Source organism: Monodelphis domestica, chromosome 7 (genome assembly GCF_027887165.1).
Source record: "Monodelphis domestica isolate mMonDom1 chromosome 7, mMonDom1.pri, whole genome shotgun sequence".
NCBI lineage: Eukaryota > Metazoa > Chordata > Mammalia > Didelphimorphia > Didelphidae > Monodelphis > Monodelphis domestica.
Genome location: NC_077233.1, coordinates 208143155 through 208167601, shown reverse-complemented (window position 1 = coordinate 208167601; position 24447 = coordinate 208143155). Strand labels below are relative to the sequence as shown.

General features: G+C 37.0%; 1 protein-coding gene and 1 long non-coding RNA gene across 3 annotated transcripts in view; one reads left to right on the top strand and one right to left on the bottom strand.

Annotated features, from left to right (window-relative positions):
• ZNF629 (zinc finger protein 629) overlaps positions 1–21381 on the bottom strand; it is a 43731-nt gene extending 22350 nt beyond the window's left edge. Inside the window, exons 1-2 of one of the 2 annotated variants that reach the window (XM_007498504.3) lie at positions 21220–21381; positions 19331–19600 (exon numbers count right to left, since the gene is read on the bottom strand). In XM_007498504.3, the coding sequence (XP_007498566.1) occupies positions 19331–19336 (6 nt within the window). In that variant the 5' untranslated portion in view covers positions 19337–19600; positions 21220–21381. The remainder of the gene's footprint in view (positions 1–19330; positions 19601–21219) is intronic. The other variant, XM_016423952.2, reaches the window with a different exon arrangement.
• On the top strand, positions 1539–3565 carry LOC130455617 (uncharacterized). The gene is made up of 2 exons (XR_008913676.1): positions 1539–1812; positions 3219–3565. It is a non-coding gene; the product is annotated as an uncharacterized LOC130455617 (long non-coding RNA).
• Positions 21382–24447: the final 3066 nt, after the last annotated feature.

Sequence of the window (24447 nt, the reverse complement as noted above, 5' to 3'; positions counted from 1 at the left end):
CATCCTAAATTCACCTATTCTCCAAACTTTTTTATTTTTATTAAAGGCACCACAATCTTTCCAGAGACCTAGGTTTACTACTTCTGAGTTGTTACTTACTACTTTCTCCACCTCTACCCAATCAATTCCCAAGCTTGTCTATCCTATATCCACAAGAGCTCTCAAATATGTCCCCTTCTCTCTTCTTACAAGATCACTGCCCTGAAAGGTACTTTCACCTTACTTGAACCCCTGAAACAGCTTCCAGTCTCTCCTCTCTATAACCAACCTCCATAGAGCTGCCAAGATGACCTTTCAAAAGCCCTCCCTGCTCAAGAGCTTTCAGTGAATTTTGCCTTTTAAGATAAAATACAAACTCTTCTATTAGCATTTAAAGTCCTTCACACAATGTCTCCAGCTTACTTGTCCAGACTTACTGCACATTACACCTCATTTACAAACTAAGTTCTAACTAATTTGTTTATCTGCCATTCCCCATCCATGGCGTTCTATCTCTGACCTTTTCAAAGACTTTCTCAAATACCTAGAAAGCATTCTGGTCTCTCTTCTCTAGCTTTCAACTCATCTACCATTTTCTATGAGAAACCTTTCTTGATTCCCCTATTAGTTCTCTTTTCCTCCTCAAATACTCATGCATGTAATTTATCACTTTATACTTATATTGTGGAATGGAAGCTTCCAGAAATCAGGAACCATTTTTCATTTTATATTAGTATTCCCAATGCCTAGCAGAATCTTGACACATGGTAGTTGCATAAGAAATGCATTTTTGATTTGACTATATCAATTTTTAAACTCTGGGTAATTTCCCTGATGCAATCTGGTTCACTCTTCCTATTTAATTCTGAGTCAGCTCACTACACATCTTCAGCATCCATCAAACACACACAGATAATTTACACTTGAAAAAGGCCTTGGAAGGCATGGAGAGACTTAACTATTGTGCTCCTAGGTTCCTATAAACCTAATTAGCACATCAAAATCATTAGAGCCCTTCTAAGAAGACTAGTAGCCCCTACCTGGAGAACAAGAATACAAGGATGAAATTACAAAACTGGAAGGGCTTTTTTCTTTTTTTAACTTTCAAGTATATGACCTAATGCCTTACTGTCTCTGGATTCTTGCTTCTTTTGGACCAGAATTCCTTTTTTAGTATAAGATTAGATCTATATACCAAGGACAGTGCTCTTTTGTAGGAAATTATATATATATATATATAGAGATATATATATAGATAGATAGATAGATAGATATGTATATATACATATATATATCCTTATCTTCTCTATTAGTATCAATCAAATCAATATCCAATTGTGCTACCTAGCTGCCTCAAGACATTTATTCTGTGGTCAAAATTATGTACAGAGCAAAAGTCCCATCAGGGTTAAGCCAACTGTAGTCATTCTTTTCTTTAAGATTATACTGGTTTTCAGCACTAATTTAGTCTGGCAATCCCAGAAAGTTTTCTTAAGGGATATTTCTATAGTATCTTTTTTTAATTGGATAAATCTTGTCATTCTACCTCCCAACTCTTTTTAATGAAGTCAAAATATGAGCAGGTATTTTTTTTTGTTCATGTGAGAAATGAAAACCACTTTAATTTTTTTATTCAATATTATCCCTTTGGCAGGTGGAAAGTAAAGGGTTATTCCCACTGAGATGACAGAAACCTTGGCTCCTAGAGAGGCACTTCCTGTCTCTCTCCCAGACTCCAGAGTTTCTGAGTTCCCTTCCTCTCCCGCCCTGAGGATTTCCCGTAGCAGCTATAACACACTGTTTCCAGGTTCCTGTCTCCCCACATTCTAAGCTGTAAGTGAATTATGAAGGGAAAGGTTGGGGTTTCATAGAAAGACAAAAAGCTGGGCATGGTGGGGTATAGTAAGAAGACAAATCTTAGAAGGGACTAGAACTAGACCCAGAGAAGTACAGATAATCAACTCCAATTCTCACATCTTCATGAAAGGGGAAGGAAAGAACAGTACTCTCCCAGAGTTCTTTGGCTCCTCTATTAATTTGTTTTCTACTCCACTTTCCTGTTCTGCACTTCTCCCTGAACAAACAAATAAGCTATTTCATTTCAGGTTTGTGTATTTTCCTATTCCTTGACAATCCAGCTAAGATTAAATTGATTGTTGTGTATCCCATATATTTTTCCTGGGAAGAGTAGGGTCAGCAGAGTTCTGCGGAGATTGCCCTCTACTGGTTCAGCAGATGAAGGGACATTATACTGGGTAAAGAGTCATTCATTCCATTAGCTCCTCTAATAGTCTTTTTCTGACTTTCCTTTAATGTCCTCAGTAAGGATAAATTTGTTCTGGGATTCAAAGGCTCTTCTGCCTTGCTGTCCCCCATCTTCACCCACTTCTTCATCTCAACTTCCCTTCTCATTGTGATCAGAACTTCTTCATCATAGAACCTTCTGAAAACCAACATGCCTAAAATAAATTTCATTATCTTCCCACCAAACTGCAACTCCCTCCCAACTTCCCTGATTCATTATCCAGTCTCAGGAATGGAATACTCTCCTGACCCATAATCAGGTCCTGTTGATCTTTCTATGAAAGGACTCTAGCATCCATTTGCCAAAAAGAAATTTGTATTTTATCCTAGAAGCAACAGAAGGCCACTGGAGCTTCTTGAACAAAAAAGTGGCATGGCTATATCTGAGCTTTATGTATTTATCAATTTGGCATTAGTGTTGAAAATGGGCTGTAGTGGGGAGAGATCACCCTTCCTCTACTTCAACCAGACTATTCTAAATCACTGTCTCCAAATACTTTCCTTGTAAAGCTCCCAAACGTAAAGCTTTTGGTAACACCATTCCTTGTGTCCTTCCCTCACAAGACCCTCCCTGATTTCTTGACTGCCCATCTAAATTTTACCCATTTTCCAAGGCCCTCTTCTGTGAAACTTCCCCTGACAAAACTCAACCTGGAATAATCTCTATTCTCTGGAATCACTGTATTGTCTATACCATTCATTTGACATTTATCATATGCTACCTTGTATTACTAGTTACATACGTAGATGCTAATTTCTTGTCTCTAACTACTTTCTAAGCTCCTTCAAAGTTTGGACCATATTCTTTGTATCATACTCCATTCCACTGTAACCAGCATATTTATATAACCAGCAAGGGTTCAATATTTGTTGAATGAATGCAATTCAACAAATTGTGGCATATGATGGTGATGGAATACTATTGTGCTATACAGAATGATGAACAGGATGATTTCAGAAAGACCTGGAAAGACCTTCATGAACTGATGCAGAGAGAAACAAGCAGAACCAGAAGAACATTGTTCACAGTAACAGCAAAACTGCAATGATCAACTGTGACAGACTTTGTTCTTATCAGCAGTACAATGATCCAGGACAAATCTAAGGGACTTATGACAAAGAATGCTATCTACCCCCAGAGAAAGAACTGTTGGAATAGGAATGCAGACAAAAGCATACACATTTTCACTTGTTTATTTGGGTTTTATGTTTTGGGGTTTTGGTTTTATAAGATTATTCACAAAGATGAACAATATGGAAATATATTATACATGATAATACACGTACAGCCCATACTGAAAAGCCTGCCAGCACCAGGAAGGGAAATGGGAGGGAGATAACATGTCAGGAAAACATGTCAAAATTTGTCATTACATGTAAAAAACAAAAATTTAAAAAACAATTAATGGATGCAATTCAAGACTTGCCACAAGGTGACACTATACACAAATAACTGGCTTAGCTGCCCAACTGGGAAGCAACTATTCCTTAGCTAGTGATGAAATTCAAAAAGAATATACCCTGAAGGGAAGCTGATTGCTCAGAACTACTCAAAAGTGATTTTAAATGCCTCTGTGTCCCCTTTATGAACAAAATATATATATTCTTCCAAAAAGAGATACAGTTCATGAATTCTAATCTTGGACCATTAAATTAAACAAAGTCAGTATACATTTATTGAGGACCTCCCATGTGGAAGGTCTTATGGTAGTTACCGAAAGAAAAATAAAATTAAATAAGATGGCATAAATGTCCTGAAGAAGCTTGTAATCTAATAAAGGAGATAAGATATACACAGAAATAATTATGATACATAAAATAGAATATGTTAATTGTTTTAAAGGAGGTACAAAGTACTATGAGGCCTTGGAGGATGGAGAGATTACTTCTGGCAGAGGTAGTCTGAAAAAAATTTAATCAAACTTGAAAGATAGGTAGAATTTCGACAAGGAAATTAATGGGGAAGAAAGAATGACATAAACAAAGACAGAGGCATGATACCTCAGATTTCATTTTAAAGGAAAGTAGTCTAATTTGGCTGAAATGTAGAGCATAGAAAGGGAGCAGTATAGGTGAGTTAGAAAGATAGATTAATTGTGCCCTAAAATCTAGGTTAAAGTTTTTTAATGTTTATCAGTAGAGAGTCAGGAGCCATTGAAGATTCTTGAGAAGTTCATATTTTTGAAGTTCATAATTTTAAAAAAATCTTAAAGAGGAAAGGGGTGAAGTCAAGATGGCAGAAGAATAGCATTCTTACTAAGTTCTCCCCTCTGCAACAGTTTCTTTTTTAAAATTTCCAACTAAATTCTGAATGGGGGAAAAAATCACAGCAAGTTCTTTTCTAGTCCAAGGGAGCAAAAAACGACAGAAAGAGATCTGCAGAAGCTGTAGTAGTAAGTAGCTAGGAATGAAATGTAGTGTGGCACAAACAGCACTGGCTGTGGGCAATGGCAGCAGTGATGACGGTGGGAGCAAACAGAAACCGTTTAAGGGATTGAACACTAGGTCAGGAAGAGATTCCAGGGAACTTCTGTACCAGCACTTGGACTCAGGATCAGGCACCAGCTGGCAGCTTCGTTGTCCATTACCCAGTTCTAGGTAGTAATTATAGGGCCAAGAAGAACAAATGTGGTCACAAGGGAGCAAGGATGCTACTTAGGTAAAGGTCAGAGCCCAGAGCAGGTGTGCAGTAACCAGACCTCCCCTTGGATCACACCACATTGGAAGTATAAAAACTTATAGGGGCCCAACCTGGACTGTGAAAGCTAAGGAAGGACACAGATGACTTAAGCTCAGGCCAGACATCTCCTGTACCCCCAACCCCCAGAGATGAACAGAGCCCAAATCTAAAATAAAGTTCAGAGTCAAGAAACACAATGAAACAACAAAAAGAACCTGACCATAAAAATCTACTATGGTGTTAGGGAAGTGCAAGACACAAACTCAGAAAAGGCAATAACTTAGAAATATCTACAAGCAGAACCTCTAAGGAAAAATACAGATTGGACACAAATCCAACAAAATTTCATAGAAGAGCTAAAAAAAAAAAGATTTGTTTTTAAAAGACAAAAAATGGTTTTTAAAATCAGGGTAAATGCAGTAGAAGAAAGATTAATGAAAGAAATTATAGCAATAAAAATGATGAAAAAAGAGTTAATCAATATCTTGATAAAAGAGGCATAAAAATACTAGAATTGGCTAAATGGTTTAAAAAAAGGTACAAAATCTTACCAAAGATAATAATTCCTTAAAAATCAGCTAATGACTCCATAGACATTAAGAAACAATAGAATAAAAAAAAATGACCAAGTGTGAAATACCTCAAAGGAAAAACAAATGACCCGGAAAATTAATTAAAAAAAATTTTTTAATTAAATAAATAAATAAATGAAAATTACTGGACTACCTAAAAGCTATAATAAAAAAAAACCTAGATATCATATTTCAAGAAATTACAAAGGGAAACTGCCCAAATTTCTTAGAACTAAAAGGCAATGTAGAAACTGGAAGAACTCACCATTTACTTTCTAAAAGAAATGCCAAAATAAAAACTCCCTGGAATGTTAAGAGCCCAAATCCAGAGCTCTCTTATTAAGGAAAAAAAAAAGTACCAAAAGGGACTGGAGTGTAATAAACACTGTGGAGCTCCAGTAAGGATGACACAAGATCTAGCAGATACCACTATAAAGGAGCAAAGATCTTGGAATATATTTCAGATAGAATTATAACTCACACAGAAAAACTGAGTATAACCCCACAGAGGTGAAAAAAGATATTTGATAAAATAGAGGTCTTAGATGTATTTCAGAATTAAAAAAAAAAAAGACCACAGTTAAATAGAAAATCTGATATTCAAACAAGACTCAAATAAACATAAAAAGGTAAATGAGAGAAATCATAAGGAACTGCTTACATTTACATTCTTGTATGGAATGATAATACATGTAATCCCTATGAATATCATCATCATCAGGGCAGTCAGGAGTCTTATTTAGAGGGCTTAAGTGTGAGTCATTTATGCTAGGATGATCTTAAAAGAAGAATAGAAGGGTAAGAAAAAGAGAAGCAATGGAAGAAGAGGGAAAGAAGAGGAAAATGGGGGAAGTTATCTCATATAAGAGACCTTACAAAAGAAAAGTTTTTACTATGGAGGAGAAAATGGAAGGATAGCAATCATGATCTTAAACAAAGAAAAAACAAAAATAGACCTAATCAAAGGAGATAATCAGGAAAATCATATTTTGTTAAAAAATAATATCAATAGACATGTGAATCAATTACTATAGACAATTACTCAATATCAATACTGCACATATATGCACCAAATGGCATTTTGTCATTGTTCACTTGTTTCTGACTCTTTATAACCCCTTTGGGGTTTTCTTGGCAAAGTTACTGGAATAATTTATCATTTCCTTCTCCAGTTCATTTTACAGTTGAGGAAACCAAGGCAAAAAGGGTTAAGTAACTTGCCCAGGGTCTCAGTTCTAAGAAATGCCCAAGGCCAGATTTGAATTCAAATCTTGACTCCAGGCCTGGTGCTTGCTCTATTTCCTAAGCAACCTAGCTGCCCTACCCACCCCCCCCACCCCCAAATAAAATAAAAATAAAAATAAAAAGTTTTTTTTCAATCCCTATCTTTTGCCTTAATATAAGGACTAAGCAATGGGGGTTATACAATTTACCCAGGGTTACACACGTAGAAAGTGTCTGAGTCTAAATTTGAACCCAGAACCTTCTGTCTCTAGGTCTGGTTCTCAATTCATTGAGTCATCTAGCTGTTTCCCCACACACACACCTCCACATTCAAATTTTTAAAGGAAAAGCTAAATAGGTTATAGGAAGAAATAGACCAGTGATGGTAAACCTATGGTATAGGTGCCAAAGATGGCACATAGAACCCAAGGCCATCCTCCCCAACCCCCCAGAGTTCAGGCAGAGGGACTTGGGCAGAGCTGCTCCCCTCTCCTCTCCACCTCACTTGAGGACATTTCTCATATGATCTGCCCCTCCCCCCAGCAACCCAATGGTAGTGCAAGGGGTGGGGTGGGGGTTAAGGTAGGCAGCTCACAGGTGGCAGAGCTGGAGGGGAACAGAGAGCTCAGGCCACTCCCCGCCCCCTCTCTATACTCTCTGAGGACATTCCTCACTTCATCCACCCTGCAGCCCAAGACTTTCCCCTTCCTCTGTGTGGGGTAAAGGGGTGGGGGTACACCCAGCACCTGGTGTGGGTGGAAAGGCATGGCTTGGGGGTGGGGCGGGCACAATACAAGGTCTGTGGGGGCAGGGCCAGGCACTCGGTCTCTAAAACAATGACCATCACTGAAATAGACTGTAAAACTATATTAGTGGAAGATCTCAATTTAATAACTCTTTTAGATCAAGATACGTTTGACTATAAAATAAACTAAAAATTAAGGAGAGGAATAGAATTTTATAAAAGTTATATGTAATAGATGTCTGGAGAATACTGAGAATAGAGAAGAGTACAGGCATATCTCAAAGATACTACAGGTTCAGTTCCAAACCACTGTAATAAAGCTAATAATTACAATAAACCGAATCACAGGAATTTTTTTGTTTCCCAATGCATGTAAAAGTTATGATTACATTACAATGTTTGCACTTACTATTAAGTGTACAATAGCATTATGTTTAAAAAAAACAGTACAAATGCCTTAATTTAAAAATATTTTATTGTTAAAAAATCCTAAGCATAATCTTTTTGTCAGTGGTGAGTCTTGCTTCAGTGTTGATGGCTGCCGACTGATCAAGATGGTAGTTGCTTAAAGCTGGGGTAGCTTTGGCAATTTCTTTAAATAAAGACAACAATAAAGTTTGCCTCATCAATCTACTCTTCCTTTCACTTGAACCATTAGAACCATTAGATAGGATTATTAATAGGCCTAATTTCAATATTGTTGTGTCTCAGGGAATAGAGAGGCCAGGGGAGAGGGAAGGATAAGAAGAAAGGAAGGAACTACTGATCTGTAGAGCAGTCAGAACATACATAACAAATGGGGGTGGGGTTTGTGGTGCATCAAAACAATTATAATAGCAACACCAAAAATCACTGATCACAGATTATGCATAATAGATATAATAATAATGAAAAAAGTTTTAAATATTTTGAGAATTGCTAAAATGTGAAAGAGACAATATAAATATATACTGTTGGTGAAATGGTGGTGATAGACTTGCTTGACACAGAGTTGACACAAATTTCAATTTGTAAAAAGAACACTATCTGCAAAGTGCCATAAAGTGAAGTACAATAAAATGGGGAATAGCTCTATACCTATTTCTCAACTGTACATGGCACCTTCATAAAAACCGACCATATATTAGGGTATAAAAAAAAACCTTAGAAGTATTAAATGTACTCTTTTGGAATCAAAGTGCAATAAAAATAACATTCAACAAAAGATATTTAAAGCATAGATTAAAAATTAATTGGAAACAAAATAATCTAATCCTAAAGAATGAGTGGATCAAATAACAAATCACAGAAATGACCTAATTTCATTAAGAGCAATGACAGCAATGAAACAAAATGCCAAAATTTCTGGAATACAGTCAAACCAGTACTTTGGGAAAAGTTTTTATCTCAAAATTTATGAATAAAAGAGAAAAAGAACTAATCAAGAAATCAGACAAACCAATCAAATTTTAAATCACCAATTAATACCAAAATAGGAGTCCTGAAGATGTATAGATAAATTAATAAAAATTAAAGCTAAAAAATCATTGAATTAATAAATAAAACTTATTTATTTCATGAAAATAAATAAAACGGATAAGCCATTGACTAATTTGATTTAGAAAAAAAGAAAACCAAATTACTAAATCAGAAGTGAAAAGAATAAAATACACAAAAAATAAAAATTAAATTAAATTATTAGAAATTATTTTGCCTTAATTTTATAATAAAACTGGTAATCTAAATGAAATGGATTGCTCAGATTGACAAAAAAGGAAATAAAGTACTTATATAACCCTACATTAGGAAAAGAAATTGAACAATCCATAAATGAGGAAAAATAAAACAAAACCCAGGACAGGATGGATTTATAAACAATTCAGAAAACAATGAATTCTAATACTATACATTTGGGAAAACAATTAAAGGAGTCCTACCAAATTCTTTCTATGACACAAATATGGTTTGGATACCTAAACCTGAGAGAGCAAAAACAAGGAGTGAAAACTAGACTAATTTCCCTAATACTGATGCAAAAATTTTAAATAAAATTCTGTCAAGGAGATAATACCAATATAATCACAAAGATCATACACTATGACCAAACAGGATTTATACTAGGAATGTAGGATTGGTTCAATATTAGGAAAACTTTAAACAGAACTGACCAAATCAATAATGAAAACAACAAAAATCATATGATTACATCAACAGATGCAAAAAAAAACACACTTCTAACAAAATATAATACCCATTCCTATTAAAAACACTAGAAAGCACTGGAATAAATGGAGCTTTAAAAAAATGTTAAATAGTAGCTATCTAAAACCAAAAGTAAGCATTGTAAGTAATGAGGATAAATAGAAACCTTTAGAATAAGATCAGAAGTGAAGCAATTGTGTCTATTATTATTATTATTAAATATTGTACTTGAAATGCTAGCTATAACAGTAAGATGAGAAAAAGAAATTGAAGGAATAAGCAAAGGCAATGAGGAAACAGTCAAAACAATTAACTTTAGCAAGGTTGCAGGAGATGAAATAAATCCACACAAACTATTACCACATTTCTATATATCATCAATAAAACTCAGCAAAAGGAGATAAGAGACATTTCATTTAAAATAATTGCAGAACATGGCTACTCTCATAATAATATATATAATAAAATATAATAAAAATAAAAATAATATTGCCTAAATTAATTTACTTATTCAAGTGCCATACCAACCAAACTACTAAGGAATTATTTTACAGATAGAACTAGAGAAAATAATAACAAAATGTTAACAAATGGAAACTGAACCAAATTTATAAAAAATAAGATCCATTCATTTGGAGGAACAAAAGGTCAAGAATATCAAGGGAATCAATGAAAAAAAAATGAAGGAAAGGAGCCTAGCACTACCAGATCTCATACTATACTACAAAGTAGTAATCATTAAAAACAATCTGATACTGGATAAGAAATGGAATGAAAAAGATTAGGTACATAATACACAGAAGCAAATGAGCACAGTAACCAGTGCTTGATAAACTCAAAAGATACCATACTGGGGCAAGAACTATTTGATAAAAACTGTTGAGATATTTGTAAAGTAGAGTAGCATAAATTAGGCATAGACCAAGACCTCACACCATGTACAAAGATAAGGTCAAAGTGGACATATAATTTGTACATAAAGGGTAAAGTCAGAAGCAACTTAGGGAACCATGGAAGAAATTATTTATCATATCTATGGAGTTCAGGGGAAGTTCATGCCCAAACAGAAGAATGAGAGGTTTGTAGAAGATAAAATGGATAATTTTGATTATATCAAATGTAAAAGATTTTGCACAAATGGAAACTGAACCAAATTTATAAAAAATAAGACCCATTCACCAATTGATAAATGTTGTTTAAGGATATGAAGAAAGTACAAATTGTAAAAAAGAAAGATATGAAGTTTTCAGAAGAAATCACTACTATCAATAGTCACATAAAAAAAGCTCTGAATCACTCATAATTAGAAAAATGCAAATTAAAACTACTCCAAGGTACAACCTCACACCCATCAAATTGGCTAACATGACAGAAAAGGAAAATGACAAATCAGAAAGGCTTTTGGAAAATAGGTACATTAATGCATTGTTGACAGAGGTATGAAATGGTTCAATGATTCTAGAAAACGATTGGGAACTCTACCTTTTGACACAAATACTGTTACTAGGTCTTTACCCCAAGATTTTTTTAAGGAAAAAGATTCACATATGCAAAAATATTTATAGCAGTTCTTATTGTGGTAGCAGAGAATTGGAAATTGAAGAAATGTCCTTCATTTGAGGAATGGCTAAACAGGTTGTGGTATATGAAGGTAATAGAATACTATTGTGCTGCAAGAAATGAAAGAGATGGTTTTAGAAAAACCTGGGAAGATTTATATGAACTGATACAAAGTGAATAGAGCAGAACCAGGAAAACATCACAAGAATAGCAATATTATAAAGATAATCAATTGTGAAAGACTTAGTAACTCTGACCAATACAGTAATCCACTATAACTTCAAAAGACTCATAATGAAAAATGTTATCTACCTCCAGATAAAGAACTGACGGATGCAGAATGAATATTGAAGCTCCCTTGGGGAAGAGAGGCATGGCTAATGCATAAATATGTTTTGCATGCTTTTATATGTATACTATGTATCATATTTCTTATATTATTAGATAGGGGGGATGAAGATAGGGAGGAAAATTGAAACTGAAAATAAAATTATGAAAATGGGAGCAAGGTTTCTAATATTCTGAGGGTAGAAACTAGAGACCAACTAGCTGATGTCAAGACCACACAAAACTAAACAATGATCAAAAGAAATTTTATAGTTGATTAGTAAATGAACAGATCAACTATAAAGACCAAGTACCTGAAAAACAGAAAATAGAGGAATCCTAGGTGAATGGAGAAGATAAAAATAAGGGAGAAGAAAGTGGCAAAAGATATGGACTGGAATGGAATAGTGAGATAAACTGGCAGATTACAAGAATGGAAGCAGATATGGATCTGTTAAAAAAACAAACAAACAAACCAACAACCAACAAATTCTATGATTGATCATAGCATACTCTCAGCTCTTTCCTGTATACCAGCTACAGTATTAGAATCAGAATTACTATGCATAATGGTGACCTGAATGTCTATAAAATCAGAGAATTATCAGAGAAAATTACATTCTATATGTTTAATATAAAAGTACTAATACATTTCAAAGATTTTCAAAAGAGCTGAAATTTATAAAGCTTTGATACCTATTGGGTCCAATGATGCAATATGACATAATGATTTGTGTCTTGACATTGAAAGTCAGGAAAGGTTCAAATACTGATTCAGATACTGGCTCTGTGACCCTAGGTAGTAGTCACTTAACAGCTGCGTCTCACTTTCTTCTTCTGTTTAATAAGAGAGTTGGACTCAATCTGTCTCTTCCTATTTTCAGGATATTCATGAGCTTTGGATATGTCTGGATATCCAACACTTCAGCTTATCTACAATCATGCTGGTACTAGACCAAGAGTTCCCTACCTAGGGGTGTATTAACAAGGGTATGAAGAGCTGGGCAAAGGGGTACAAGAAATTTAGCAAGTTAACACAAGCACAAATAAGTATTATTCTATCAAAATATTTTTAAAGTAACAATATTGGGGAGAAAAGGGTGGGGGGGAAAGGGGGAAAGGAAGTGGTGAGGATTATAATATATCTAAATAAGTTTGAAAAAGACAGCTGAAAGCTCAACAGTGACACCTGCCCCAAATCCTACTACTAGGGAGGTTAATACTGGTAGACTTCTTGAGCTTGGCACTTCTGAGCTGCAGTAGGGATATAACTAACTGGCAGCAATATGGTGCCGAAGGTAGGTACCATGCTGCCTAAGGAGGGGGTGAATTAACCTAGGTCAGAAACAGAGCTCGGAGCTTCCATGCTGAGCAGACCTCTGAATGACCACTGCACTTCCACTCTGAGAGAGTCTCAAAAAGACAAACAAAAATCTGGAAAAGTATTTCCTACTCATTAAAACCAAATGAATGATGTTTATATATAAAAGACAACCCAATAAAATATAAACTAATTGACTTCACAAAAATTAAAAACTCTAAATTGAATTCCAATCGACAAATGCATAAATTTTTTTGTGTAACCTTGGAGACATATATGCTATTCTTAATAAAAGTTTTCACTAGATTTTAATACCATTTAAAACAATTTATCTCTGTGAAGCAGTACTCTTAGTTCTGTTCTCAATGAAATCCAAAGCAAGAAACAAACAAAAAGAATGTTTCTTATTGCCAAAAAAAGAATAAGGGGTTCTCACTAATTTGACTGTGCACTGATGAACATTTAACAATTTTGGGGTACTAAAAAGTTATATATCAAATAAACCATTACTGATTTAAAATTATATATATATATATATATATATATATATGTATGTTAAACTCTAGAATTTATTTCCTTTCATATTGAATGGGAGTATGGGAGGGTCCCTCTTGCTTGATTATGGAAGAGAAAAGGATATCTCTCTGGGAATATCTAAGACTGGAGAGCTAAATGTTTAGTATGGACATCAGTCTGTACTAAAGGTTCATATATAAGACTGGCATAGTGTTGATCACAGAAGAGAGTGATCACATTTGTTTCACAAGGCAGAAAATTCTAGCACTTCCCTAAGAATAGAAAGCATAAGGCAGTAGCTTATACAAAGGCATAGAATCTAGAGATGTAATGCTGAGTTCAGGAAATAGCTAATAAGTCTAGTTTGGCTGAACCATATAGTAAATGAAAGAAAGTAATATGATAAGAATTTTGAAAAGAGCAATAGGAGCCAGAAAGCTTTAAATATTGAGTGAGAAATTTATATTTTATTTTATTTTTAAAAAGAATTGACAATGAGGAGACCAAGCTATCGCTCTTTGCAGATGATATGATGGTCTACTTAAAGAATCCTAGATAATCAACTAAAAAGCTAGTGGAAATAATCAACTTTAGCAAAGTTGCAGGATACTAAATAAACCCACATAAGTCATCAGCATTTCTATATATCTCCAACACATCTCAGCAGCAAGAATTAGAAAGAGAAATTCCATTTAAAATCATCATAGACAATATAAAATACTTGGGAATCTATCTGCCGATAGATTCACAGGAACTATATGAACACAACTGCAAAACACTCTCCACACAATTAAAATTAGATCTAAACAATTAGAAAAACATTAATTGCTCATGTGTAGGACAAGCTAACATAATAAAAATGACCATCCTACCCAAACTTATTTAGTGCCATACCCATTGAACTACCAAAAAACTTTTTTACTGAATTAGAAAAAAAACGTAACAAAGTTCATTTGGAAGAACAAAAGATCAAGGATATCCAAGGAAATCATGAAAAAAAATGTGAAGGAAGGTGGCCTTGCAGATCTTAAACTATACTATAAAGCAGTGGTCTTCAAAACCATATGGTACTGGCTAAGAGACAGAAAGGAGGATCAATGGAATAGACTTGGGGTAAGTTACCTCAGCAAGACAGTATGATAAGCCCAAAGATCCCAGCTTTGGGGACCAAAATCCAGTATTTGATAAAAACTGCTGGGAAAATTGGAAGACAGTATAGGGAAGATTAGGTATGGATCAACATCTCACACCCTACACCAAGATAAACTCAGAATGGGTGAATGACTTGAACATAAAGGAAACGATAAGTAAATTAGGTGAAAACACAGAATAGTATACTTGTCAGATCTTTGGGAAAAGAAAGATTTTAAAACTAAGAAAGAGTTAGAAAAAATCACAAAATGTAAAATAAATAATTTTGATTACATCAAATTAAAAAGTTTTTGTACAAACAAAACCAATGGACCAAAATTAGAAGAGAAGTAACAAATTGGGGAAAAAATCTTCATAACAAAAACCTCTGACAAATGTCTAATTACTCAAATTTATAAAGAGCTAAATCAATTGAACAAAAAATCAAGCCATTCTCCAAATGAAAAATGGGCAAGGGACATGAATAGGCAATTTTCAGTTAAAGAAATCAAAACTATTAATAAGCACATGAAAAAGTGTTCTAAATCTCTTATAATCAGAGAGATGCAAATCAAAACAACTCTGAGGTACCACCTCACACCTAGCAGACTGGCTAACATGACAGCAAAGGAAAGTAATGAATGCTGGAGGGGATGTGGCAAAGTTGGGGCATTAATGCATTGCTGGTGGAGTTGTGAATTGATCCAACCATTTCTGGAGGGCAATTTGGAACTATGCCCAAAGGGCACTAAAAGATTGTCTGCCCTTTGATCCAAGCCATAGCACTGCTGGGTGTGTACCCCAAAGAGATAATAAGGGAAAAAATGTCCAAAAATATTGATATCTGTGCTCTTTGTGGTGGCAAAAAATTGGAAAATGAGGGGCTGACCTTCAATTGGGGAATGGCTGAACAAATTGTGGTATATGTTGGTGATGGAATACTATTGTGCTCAAAGGAATAATAAACTGGAGGAATTCCATGGGAACTGGAACAACCTCCAGGAATTGATGCAGTGAGAGGAGCAGAACTAGGAGAACGTTGTACACAGAGACTGATACACTGTGGCACAATTGAATTTAATGGACCTCTCCATTAGTGGCAATGCAGTGATCCTGAACAACTTGGAGGGATTTATGAGAAAGAACACTATCCACATTCAGAGGAAAAACTGTGGGAGTAGAAACACAGAAGAAAAACAATTGCTTGACTACATGGGTCGAGGGGTTATGGCTGGGGATACAAACTCTAAATGAACATCCTAGTGCAAACATCAACAACATGGAAATAGGTTCTGATCAAGGACACATGTAATACCCAGTGGAATTGTGTGTGGGCTACAGGAAGGGTGAGGTAGGGGAGGGAGGGATAGAAGATGATTCTTGTAACCAAGGAATAATGTTCTAAATTGACTAAATAAAATTTTTAAAAATTAGCATACAAGTCATGAAAAAAAATTTTAAGTAGTTTTAGCAGGAAAGTAATATAGTCAAGTCTAGTATCTTCAGAATGCATCATTTTTTTTCAAATCCATACTTTCTATCTTAGAATCACTAATTATAGATTCTAAGGTAAAGAGAAGGGCTAGGCAGTTGGGGTTAAGTGACCTAATTGCCCCTAGAATGTATTTTTTTCCCCAGTGTCATCCTTTATTCTTATGCCACAGATACAATTACTCCTACAGCATTTCTTTCATTCAGTTCTACATTTCTACCCATACGGGCATCACTGAGACCCTTTTCATTTTTCACCTGTCCTACTAGGTGGGATAGTGAATTAGAGAGTCTCTGATCTGGATTTGGGAATATTGTAGTTCAAATCCTATCTCAGACACTAGCTGTGTGACCCTGGCAAATCACAATCTCTTTCTCTACGGATTTTCTCATTTTATAAAGCAGTGATGATGATGATAATCATAAAAACAACAGCTCCTAATCTCTCAGGGCTAAACAATCCTTAAAGCTCCTAGAATGTTGTTTAAATGTTAATTTAGCAGTTGTGAAGAGGACCTATTGGAGAGGGGAGGGATTAGAAGAAGGGAAACCATTTAAAATCCTGTTAAAATCATCTAGGCAAGATGTCATGAGGGCTTGAACTAGGACAGTAGTTCTATGAGTTTTCTCAGCTATAAGATAGAAGATTGAACTACAAAGATCTGTAAGGTGCTTCCTAGCTCTAAACATATAATACCATAATAATCTAATAAGGTTATGAAATATTGTGGAGATAAAATAAGACTTGGCAACTGATTGCATATGGGTGATGAGGGGAAAAGAAGAATAAAGTATCTCTCCAAAATTGCAAGTCTGGGTAACTGGAAAGATAAGAATCCTCTCTAGAAATAGGGAAGTTTGGAGGAGGGTTTAGGGAAAAAGTTAAGTTTAATTTTGCACATGTTGATTTTAAGATACCAACTTGGTAACCATATCCAGCATGTAGCTTGAAATAAATTCAAGAATCATTTGAAGAATTGATCACTAAAACACAGCAGAAAGCACTATCATGGAAACCAAGAGAAGATATAGTCACAAAGGTCAATAGCTACTGAGAGGTCAAGTAGATGAAAATTTTTAAAAGGTCACTGGATTTTTTTTTTTTAATCTGACACTTGTCCTTCAAGGCCTTTGAGGTAAAAAACTCTGAGAACACCAAGAAGTGCTATCATATAAAAGATAATACCAGGGGCAGCTAGGTGGTTCAGCAATTAGAAAGCCAGACCTGGAGAGGAGAGATCCTGGCTTAAAATAAGGCCTCAGACACTTCCTAACTATATGACCCTGGGCAAGTTACTCAGTCCCAATTGCCTAGCTCTATCTGCTCTTCAGTGTTGGAACCTATATTTAGTATCGATTCTAAGACAGAAGGTAAAGGTTAAAAAAAAATCACAACAACAAAATCCATGAAGCATGAGCATATTTAGGAGTCACCACTCCTGGCTTTGGTAGGGAATTGTGGGAATCTATGTGAGAGGACTTCCCCTACTTTGAGCTAGAAGAGCTGATAACTCAATGAATGTTTAAAGGGGAGTGACTCTTTTCCTTTTTTGGTTTCTAATTATGCCAGGATCATTTTGAGCCTGATTCCAGAGTAGACTAAGTGTGGCCTAGTCTTATCTATTCCTTACTGTAGCCTCCATCTATCCATGAGTGCAAGGCATCTAAAGCACACATTTTATCTATTTGAACAACTCTGAGCCTGAGTTTAAGCTGCTACTTTTCTTCTTCTTCTTCCTAAGCAAACTTATATCTGTGTCCAGTCTTGGAGGCAATCTTGAGAGTGCCATGGGCCTAGAGGTCCTGGATCTCAATGAATCAAAGCTTATGGCAGCAGGTGAGGAGTCCCTAACAACTATGCCAGTGCTTTCAGAGAGGATAGTCCTGACCATTTTAAAAGAAGATATCTATTAAGAGTATTTGGATAGTATAAAGCCAAGGTGAAATAGAAAATGCTTAATTAGCAGTTCTACAAACTACAAACTATTCTGAAGAAGTTTAAGCCTCCTAGTAGATTATGATAGTAGTTATAACAGTTATATGGCAGCTAGGTAGCTTAGTAGATAAAAAGGCAGGCCTGGATTGAGGAAGAACTGAGTTTAAATTCCACCTCAGACACACCTAATAGCTGTGCATCCCTGTGCAAGTCACTTAACTTCTGCCTGCCTTAATTTTCTCACCTGTAAAGCTGGAATAATCTTCCTTGAAAGGCTATGTATGGAAGAATGATATAATTTTTGTAAAGCACATAGCACAGTATCTGGCACATAATAGGTACTTACTTAAATGCTTATTTCTTCCTTCAAGTTGTTACTAAATCTTGTTTAAAGTTATTTTAATTCATACTGTCTTCTATGATTAGCATTTCTTTTGTGTGTGGGAATGAAACATCTATCCTATTCTTGATTCAAACTGTAAATACCTTTCTATTAGTCCCTGTAGGGAGAAACCTGGACATAAGCCATAACATGTTACATGTAAATTTTCCCTCTGGCTGAGAGGATAAAGATTTAACAAGTGTGAATTAAAAGAATCTACACTTCTCATTAGAGGCTAGACCTTCCCTAGGTTTGAACCTGGTCCAATCACCTACCTGGTTCATACCTGGTTCTGGAGCAAAGGGGCTCCAGAGTGGAGAAGGGAGTAAAATTCTGATCTCAGTGGTCCCAGCAGGATTCTTCCAGGTTACACAAGCAAAAAGACAATTTCCCATTTCAATGTCTAACCTGACACCTAAATTCTAAGGCCTGCAGCTCTGCTTGGTATCCCAGCTCTAAAGTGATTAATTTCCCATTTCTACTATCCTAGGTAAAGGAAAAGAAGTTGCCAAAAAGAAAAGTTCAGCTCCTCAGACAGAAGAATCTAATCCTCACTGTCCAGTCTCTACATGGAATGAGAGAGGACCACAAGAAACAACTTCAAGAAACAGATTTCATGTTTGGTCCTTCTCTTGGATGGCTTTTGGCAATTCTCTCTCCTTGGTACACCAGAAATCTAAAGGATCAGTTCCCTGGCCTTACAGTCCTGAACCTTCCAATGGTCTTGACAACTTTCCCTCTTCCTTTTACTAAAATTACCAATGACGGTGCTTTCTAGGAGAGTTTCTACACAAAGACAAAAACCTAGACCAAGGTAATCATACTAAAAAATTAGAGACACTCTTTGTTTTCCTGAGTCCAGGAGGAAAATGCACATTTTCTCTGTTATTCTATGTTATCATATATACCTAGCCTCAGACATAGATTAATTTTCTCACAACCATTTATTTTTCCTTCTCACTATGGAAATGCAGGACTTACCTCCATTCTGCTGTGGACTTTCCTTCTCTCCTCCACCCCAGGTCCATCCCAGGTGACCTAGGAATGAGGCAGCAATGGGAGCAGTCAGGCTGAAAGGCTGTGGAACTGTTCTTCCTGATCTCGAACAGTGGAACTGGGCAGAATGTACAGTAGAGGCCATAGCAGGGGGTCCTAAGGGGCAGTGAGCTTTCAAATTCAGAGAAGGATTGGTGGGAGAGCTAGTCCAGAAAACCACACTGGAACCTGTGCTATTATTCAGACACAAAGAACCTATAGAAATACAAAAATACTATTATCATTTTTTGTCTTAACAGCCCTGGGATTTTTGGGCAGACCTCTGATTTTATTGGCATAGGGTACTTGAGTGAGGAAACTCCCTTTACCAGTTGATACCTGATGTGCAGCTTACAACTTTAGAGTTGCCTGGGGACGTTGAGAGCTTAAATGATTTCCCCAGGATCCCACAACCAGAAGCAGGACTTGAACAGGGCTTCTTGACTCTGAGGACAGCTTATATCCATTATGTAGGTGGTTGCCTCTCAGTCATGGACTAAGAGCTAAGGTTTTCACATCTAGCAGCAAACTCTTAAGACTTAAGTCTTAGGACTTAAGAGTCCTAAAATCTGACTTCAGATTTCAGTTTGATATTAGTTATCTGATCTGAACAAATTTACTGAGCCTCTTTGCCTGTTTCCTCATCCACAACATGGGAATAAGACTAACTGGAAAGGTAATTGTGAGAAAAACATTTTGTAAACCTAAAAGAGGCACACAAGTATCATGGTGAATTATTTTTTTTTAACCCTTACCTTCTGCCTTCATAATAGTGGTAAAGGCTAGGCAATGGGAGTTAAGTGACTTGCCCAGGGTCACACTGCTGAAAAGTAAGGTCAGATTTGAATCCAGAACCTCCTGTCACTAGGCCTGGCTCTCAATCATCTGAGTCACTCAGTTGCCCCCTCACAGTGAATTCTGAGGGAGATTCCAAAAGTAAAATTGGAAGGCAATTTGTCACTTGAAGGATAGCTAGTTATTGGGATAGAACAGGGTGGAACTGGGGAGAAAAGGTTTTGTTTTTTTTTAATGTGCTCTTTCCTTCTAGGATTAAGTGGGCAGGAAAGAGACTAGGGTCAAAATAGATTATTTTTGTTTATGTTGACAACTTTATTTATTTAAAACCCTTACCTTCCATCTTAGAATCAATACTGTGGTCCAAGGCAGAAGAGTGGTAAGGGCTAGGCAATGGGGATTAAGTGACTTTTCCAGGATCACACAGCTAGGAATCATCTGAGACCAAATTTGAACGCAAGGCCTCTAGACCCTAGGCTAACCCTCAATCCACTAAGCCACCCAGCGACCCCCTTCTAATGACTTTTAACGAGTCATTTCAACTTTTTGAGCCTCAGGTTCCTCTTCTGTGAAAGGGGCATTACTGTACAATCCCAGCCCTGCCTGCTTTATAGAGCTTTTCTGAGAAGCTATTGAGAATCCTTGTATGGAAGCCCTTGGAAGCTGTAAAGTGTTATTATCTACACAGGTGATTCTTCTTTTTCTTTCTTCACCTACTTGCTGACCAACAATAATGGCCCCTTTCACGTTTACATCACTCTCCTTACACCCAGTGCAATTTCTGTCCTTACGACTCCCATTTTACAGATAAGCAAAGAGGCTAGGAGAGGTAAAGATATTTTGCGGAGGGTCATACAACAGATCCTACTCCCTCCACACCCCTCCGTGTTAACAAGCCGCTTCCACTAAGCACCTAGGTAGTCCCTAGAGGGAGAGGGGAAGGGGGGCAGGTTTTTCTTTAGGGGTACTCTAGGTCGGAGGCCCCACGCCCTTCCCTGGGCTTTCTTTTCCACGGCTCCCCTCCCCAGCTGGGAGCTTACAACACTGCAGGCAGGGGCAGGGGCTTGGGCTTATCCAGGCCGAAGGCAAGCCGCCCGCTCAGTCCTTGATCTGAGGAGAAGCGGAGGAGGAGAGGGTGGCGACAGCGGCTGCAGCAGCAACTCGCCTCGCGCTTCCAAAGTCAACCGTTTGTGTGCTCTCGACGGGCGCGTGCTCGGGGGTGGAACCGGGGAGGGGGCGGGAGAATAAGCCTCGCGAACCAATCACGAATGACCTAAGGGCCTAGAGACGGAGGTGCCTCGAGACACCCGTTCCCTCGTGAGCAGGTGACCTAAGGAACCGCTCTCTGCATTCCAGTTGACTGGACTTCCTCCAGCCTCACTCGGTAAAAGGCAAGGCAGAGGTATGCTCTGATTGGTTGGTCCGATGTGTTGCCCCCTGCGTCCAAACTCCAAAGTGAGGGTGAAGGGAGGCGGCCCCAGAGGTCCTGAAGCGGGAAATTAAAAAGTTCCATTCCAGACTGAGTTTGAGCTCCCGCGCTTGGTGGTCCCAAGCCTCTCCGGATTGGCTGGGCTGTCAACCCAGTGTATTCTACTCGCTCCTTGCTTCGGGGCACTCGGGGGCGGAGCCGACCTGCGGGGCTGGGCTCCCGCTCGGAGTTCAATTTGGCCTGGTGCCCTTCACGGCAGACCCCTCCTCTTCCGCCCCACCCAGATCTTTGAAGGATCTTCTTCACAATTTCCTCTGAGTTGTGGAACGCCAGACCATCTCATAGATTTTTTTAGAATTAATTTGTTACGTTTAGACACCCAGTTAACTCTGACAAAAAGATACACAAAACCCAGGCTTTATCAGTTCTCTGCAGGTGGACATGCACAAATCATTCTTCAAACAATATTTCTGTTGCTGTATATAATACTTTCTTGGTTCAGCTCATTTCACTTCAGAAATTTCATATAGATCTTTACATGTTTTTCCAAAATTAACCAGTTCAGTTTGCATAATACAGATATAACTGAGTATTCCCTCACAATATGGTTTATATGGAGATATGTTTTGCATGATCATGTTTGCCATCTCAAGAAAGGGGGAGTCAAGGGATGGAAGAAAACAGTTTGGATTTTATAATTTCAGAAAACATGCTTAAAATGTTATTACATGTAATTGAAAAAAGAAAGTATTTTTTTAAAGAGGCTATTACAGTGGTCCATGAGTGAGATAATGAAGACAGTTATCCCTGGCTAGCCACACAGATTCCTTTTTTTTAAAGTGTTTTTTAATTCAAAACTTAAACACAAAAACAAGAGCATTTCCATAAACAATTCAGAATACAAAAAGAGGACTGTATATGAAACTGAGACTATATACTGCATGTTTTTCAAGTAAATTCCATATATTACTTTCAAAGCTGTCCCACTTATCCAAAGCACACGAATTTCTGAAGCAGCAAATATTTGAGTTAACTAAATATTTGACTGTGAAAGAGGGTTCAGTTCTGCAGTTTCAATCTAGTACAATACTGTGTATTGGTTCCAAGGCAGAAGAGTGGTAAGGGCTAGGCCCAGGGTCACACAGCTGGGAAGTGTCTGAGGCCACATTTGAACCTAGGACCTCCTGTCTATAGGCCTGGCTCTCAATCCACTGAGCTATCCAGCTGCCCCCAACTCAAATCTTTATAACAATCCTGGAAGGTAGATATTATTATTATCCCCATTTTACAGATACAGACCTGAGACACAGAAAGGTTAACAGATTTGCCCAGGGTCACACAGCTAGTAAGTGTCTGAGTTCAGATTTGAACTTAGGTCTTCCTGACACCAGGCCTGGAGTTCTCTCCACTGGGCCAACTAGTTACCTTTATTTTATGGATAAGGAAACTGGGCCCAAAATGTATAAATTTCCCAGCCCTACTGAGGTGGCCCATTATACTTTTGATAGTTTGAAGCATTAGGAAGTCCTCCCTTACATCAAGCCTGGGTCTCTCTCTTTAGCTTCTCTCTATGGCTTCTGGTTCCACCCTTTGGATCCAAGTAGAATAAGTCTAAACTAACTTTTTTTCCATGATCCAATTTAGATATTTGAAGATAGCTATTATATCCCACACTAAATCTTTTGTTCTTCAGGCTGACCATTCTCCATTCAGTCAATCCTGGCATGATTAAAAAAAAAAAGCCTCCTACCTTCTGTCTTAGAATCAATACTAAGTATCAGTTCCAAGGCAGAAGAGTGGCAATGGATAGGCAATTTGAACTCAGGACCTCCCATCTCCAGGCCCCTTGGCATGATCTCAAGGCCTTTCACTATCCTGGTCAGTCCTTTGGACCTTCTCTAATTCATTCTTACTTCCTAAGAGGCAGCTTGTTGTCACAGTGCATAGAGCACTGGACCTAGAGTCAAGAAGATTCAGTTCAATTACTGCCTCAGACACTTACTAGCTGTGTGAACCAGGGCAAGTCATTAATTGTCTTTTTGCCTCAGTTTCCTCATCTATAAAATGGGAATCATAATAGTACTTACCTCCCAGGGTTGGGGTCACAGTATCAAATGAGATAATATTTATAAAAGCACTTTGCATAGCACCCAGCACATAATAGGTTATGTTATATACACCATTCTCTTTTGCCTTCCTTAAAGTGTTGCCTAGAACCAAACACAGTTCTTCATATATGGTATGACCAGGGCAAAATATAATGGAACTATCAGTGCCCCATATCTTCTCATTGGAGCCTAATATTTTGACTTTTGTAGGGGATATTACATTGCACTATTGACTCATATGGAATTTGCATTTGTCTAATGTAATAAAGGCACCTTCAATTAGGATATTTAAGGTAAGAGAAGTGTGGAGCAGTGACACTAAGAAATAGGTTAAAGGAGAAGCTAGGATTCTCACTCCTTCCCTCCACCCACTTCCTGTCTCTCGGTTTTAACAGCTCTTCTCAGATGGTAAGTTAACAGCAGCTTTCAATAGACTAATTTCACACTATAGTACTTTCTAAAAGGGATTTATTTTAAAGAAAGAAAGTTAGGGAATTGGGATAGGAAAGAGGGAACTTGTGGTTTCCCTAATCTACTATGAAATTCAATACAAGGAAGTAAAGTTGATTTGTCTCTGAGGGGATATTGTTGATAAATTGAAAAGGATCTTCAGAGCTATGCCCCAATCTTTTCAATGTTAAGTCAATAGCCAGGAATTCATAGCAGTGGGCTTAAGAACTTTTGGGATCCTGACTGTCATCTATTATTTATTGCTCAGCTTCTAAAAAATT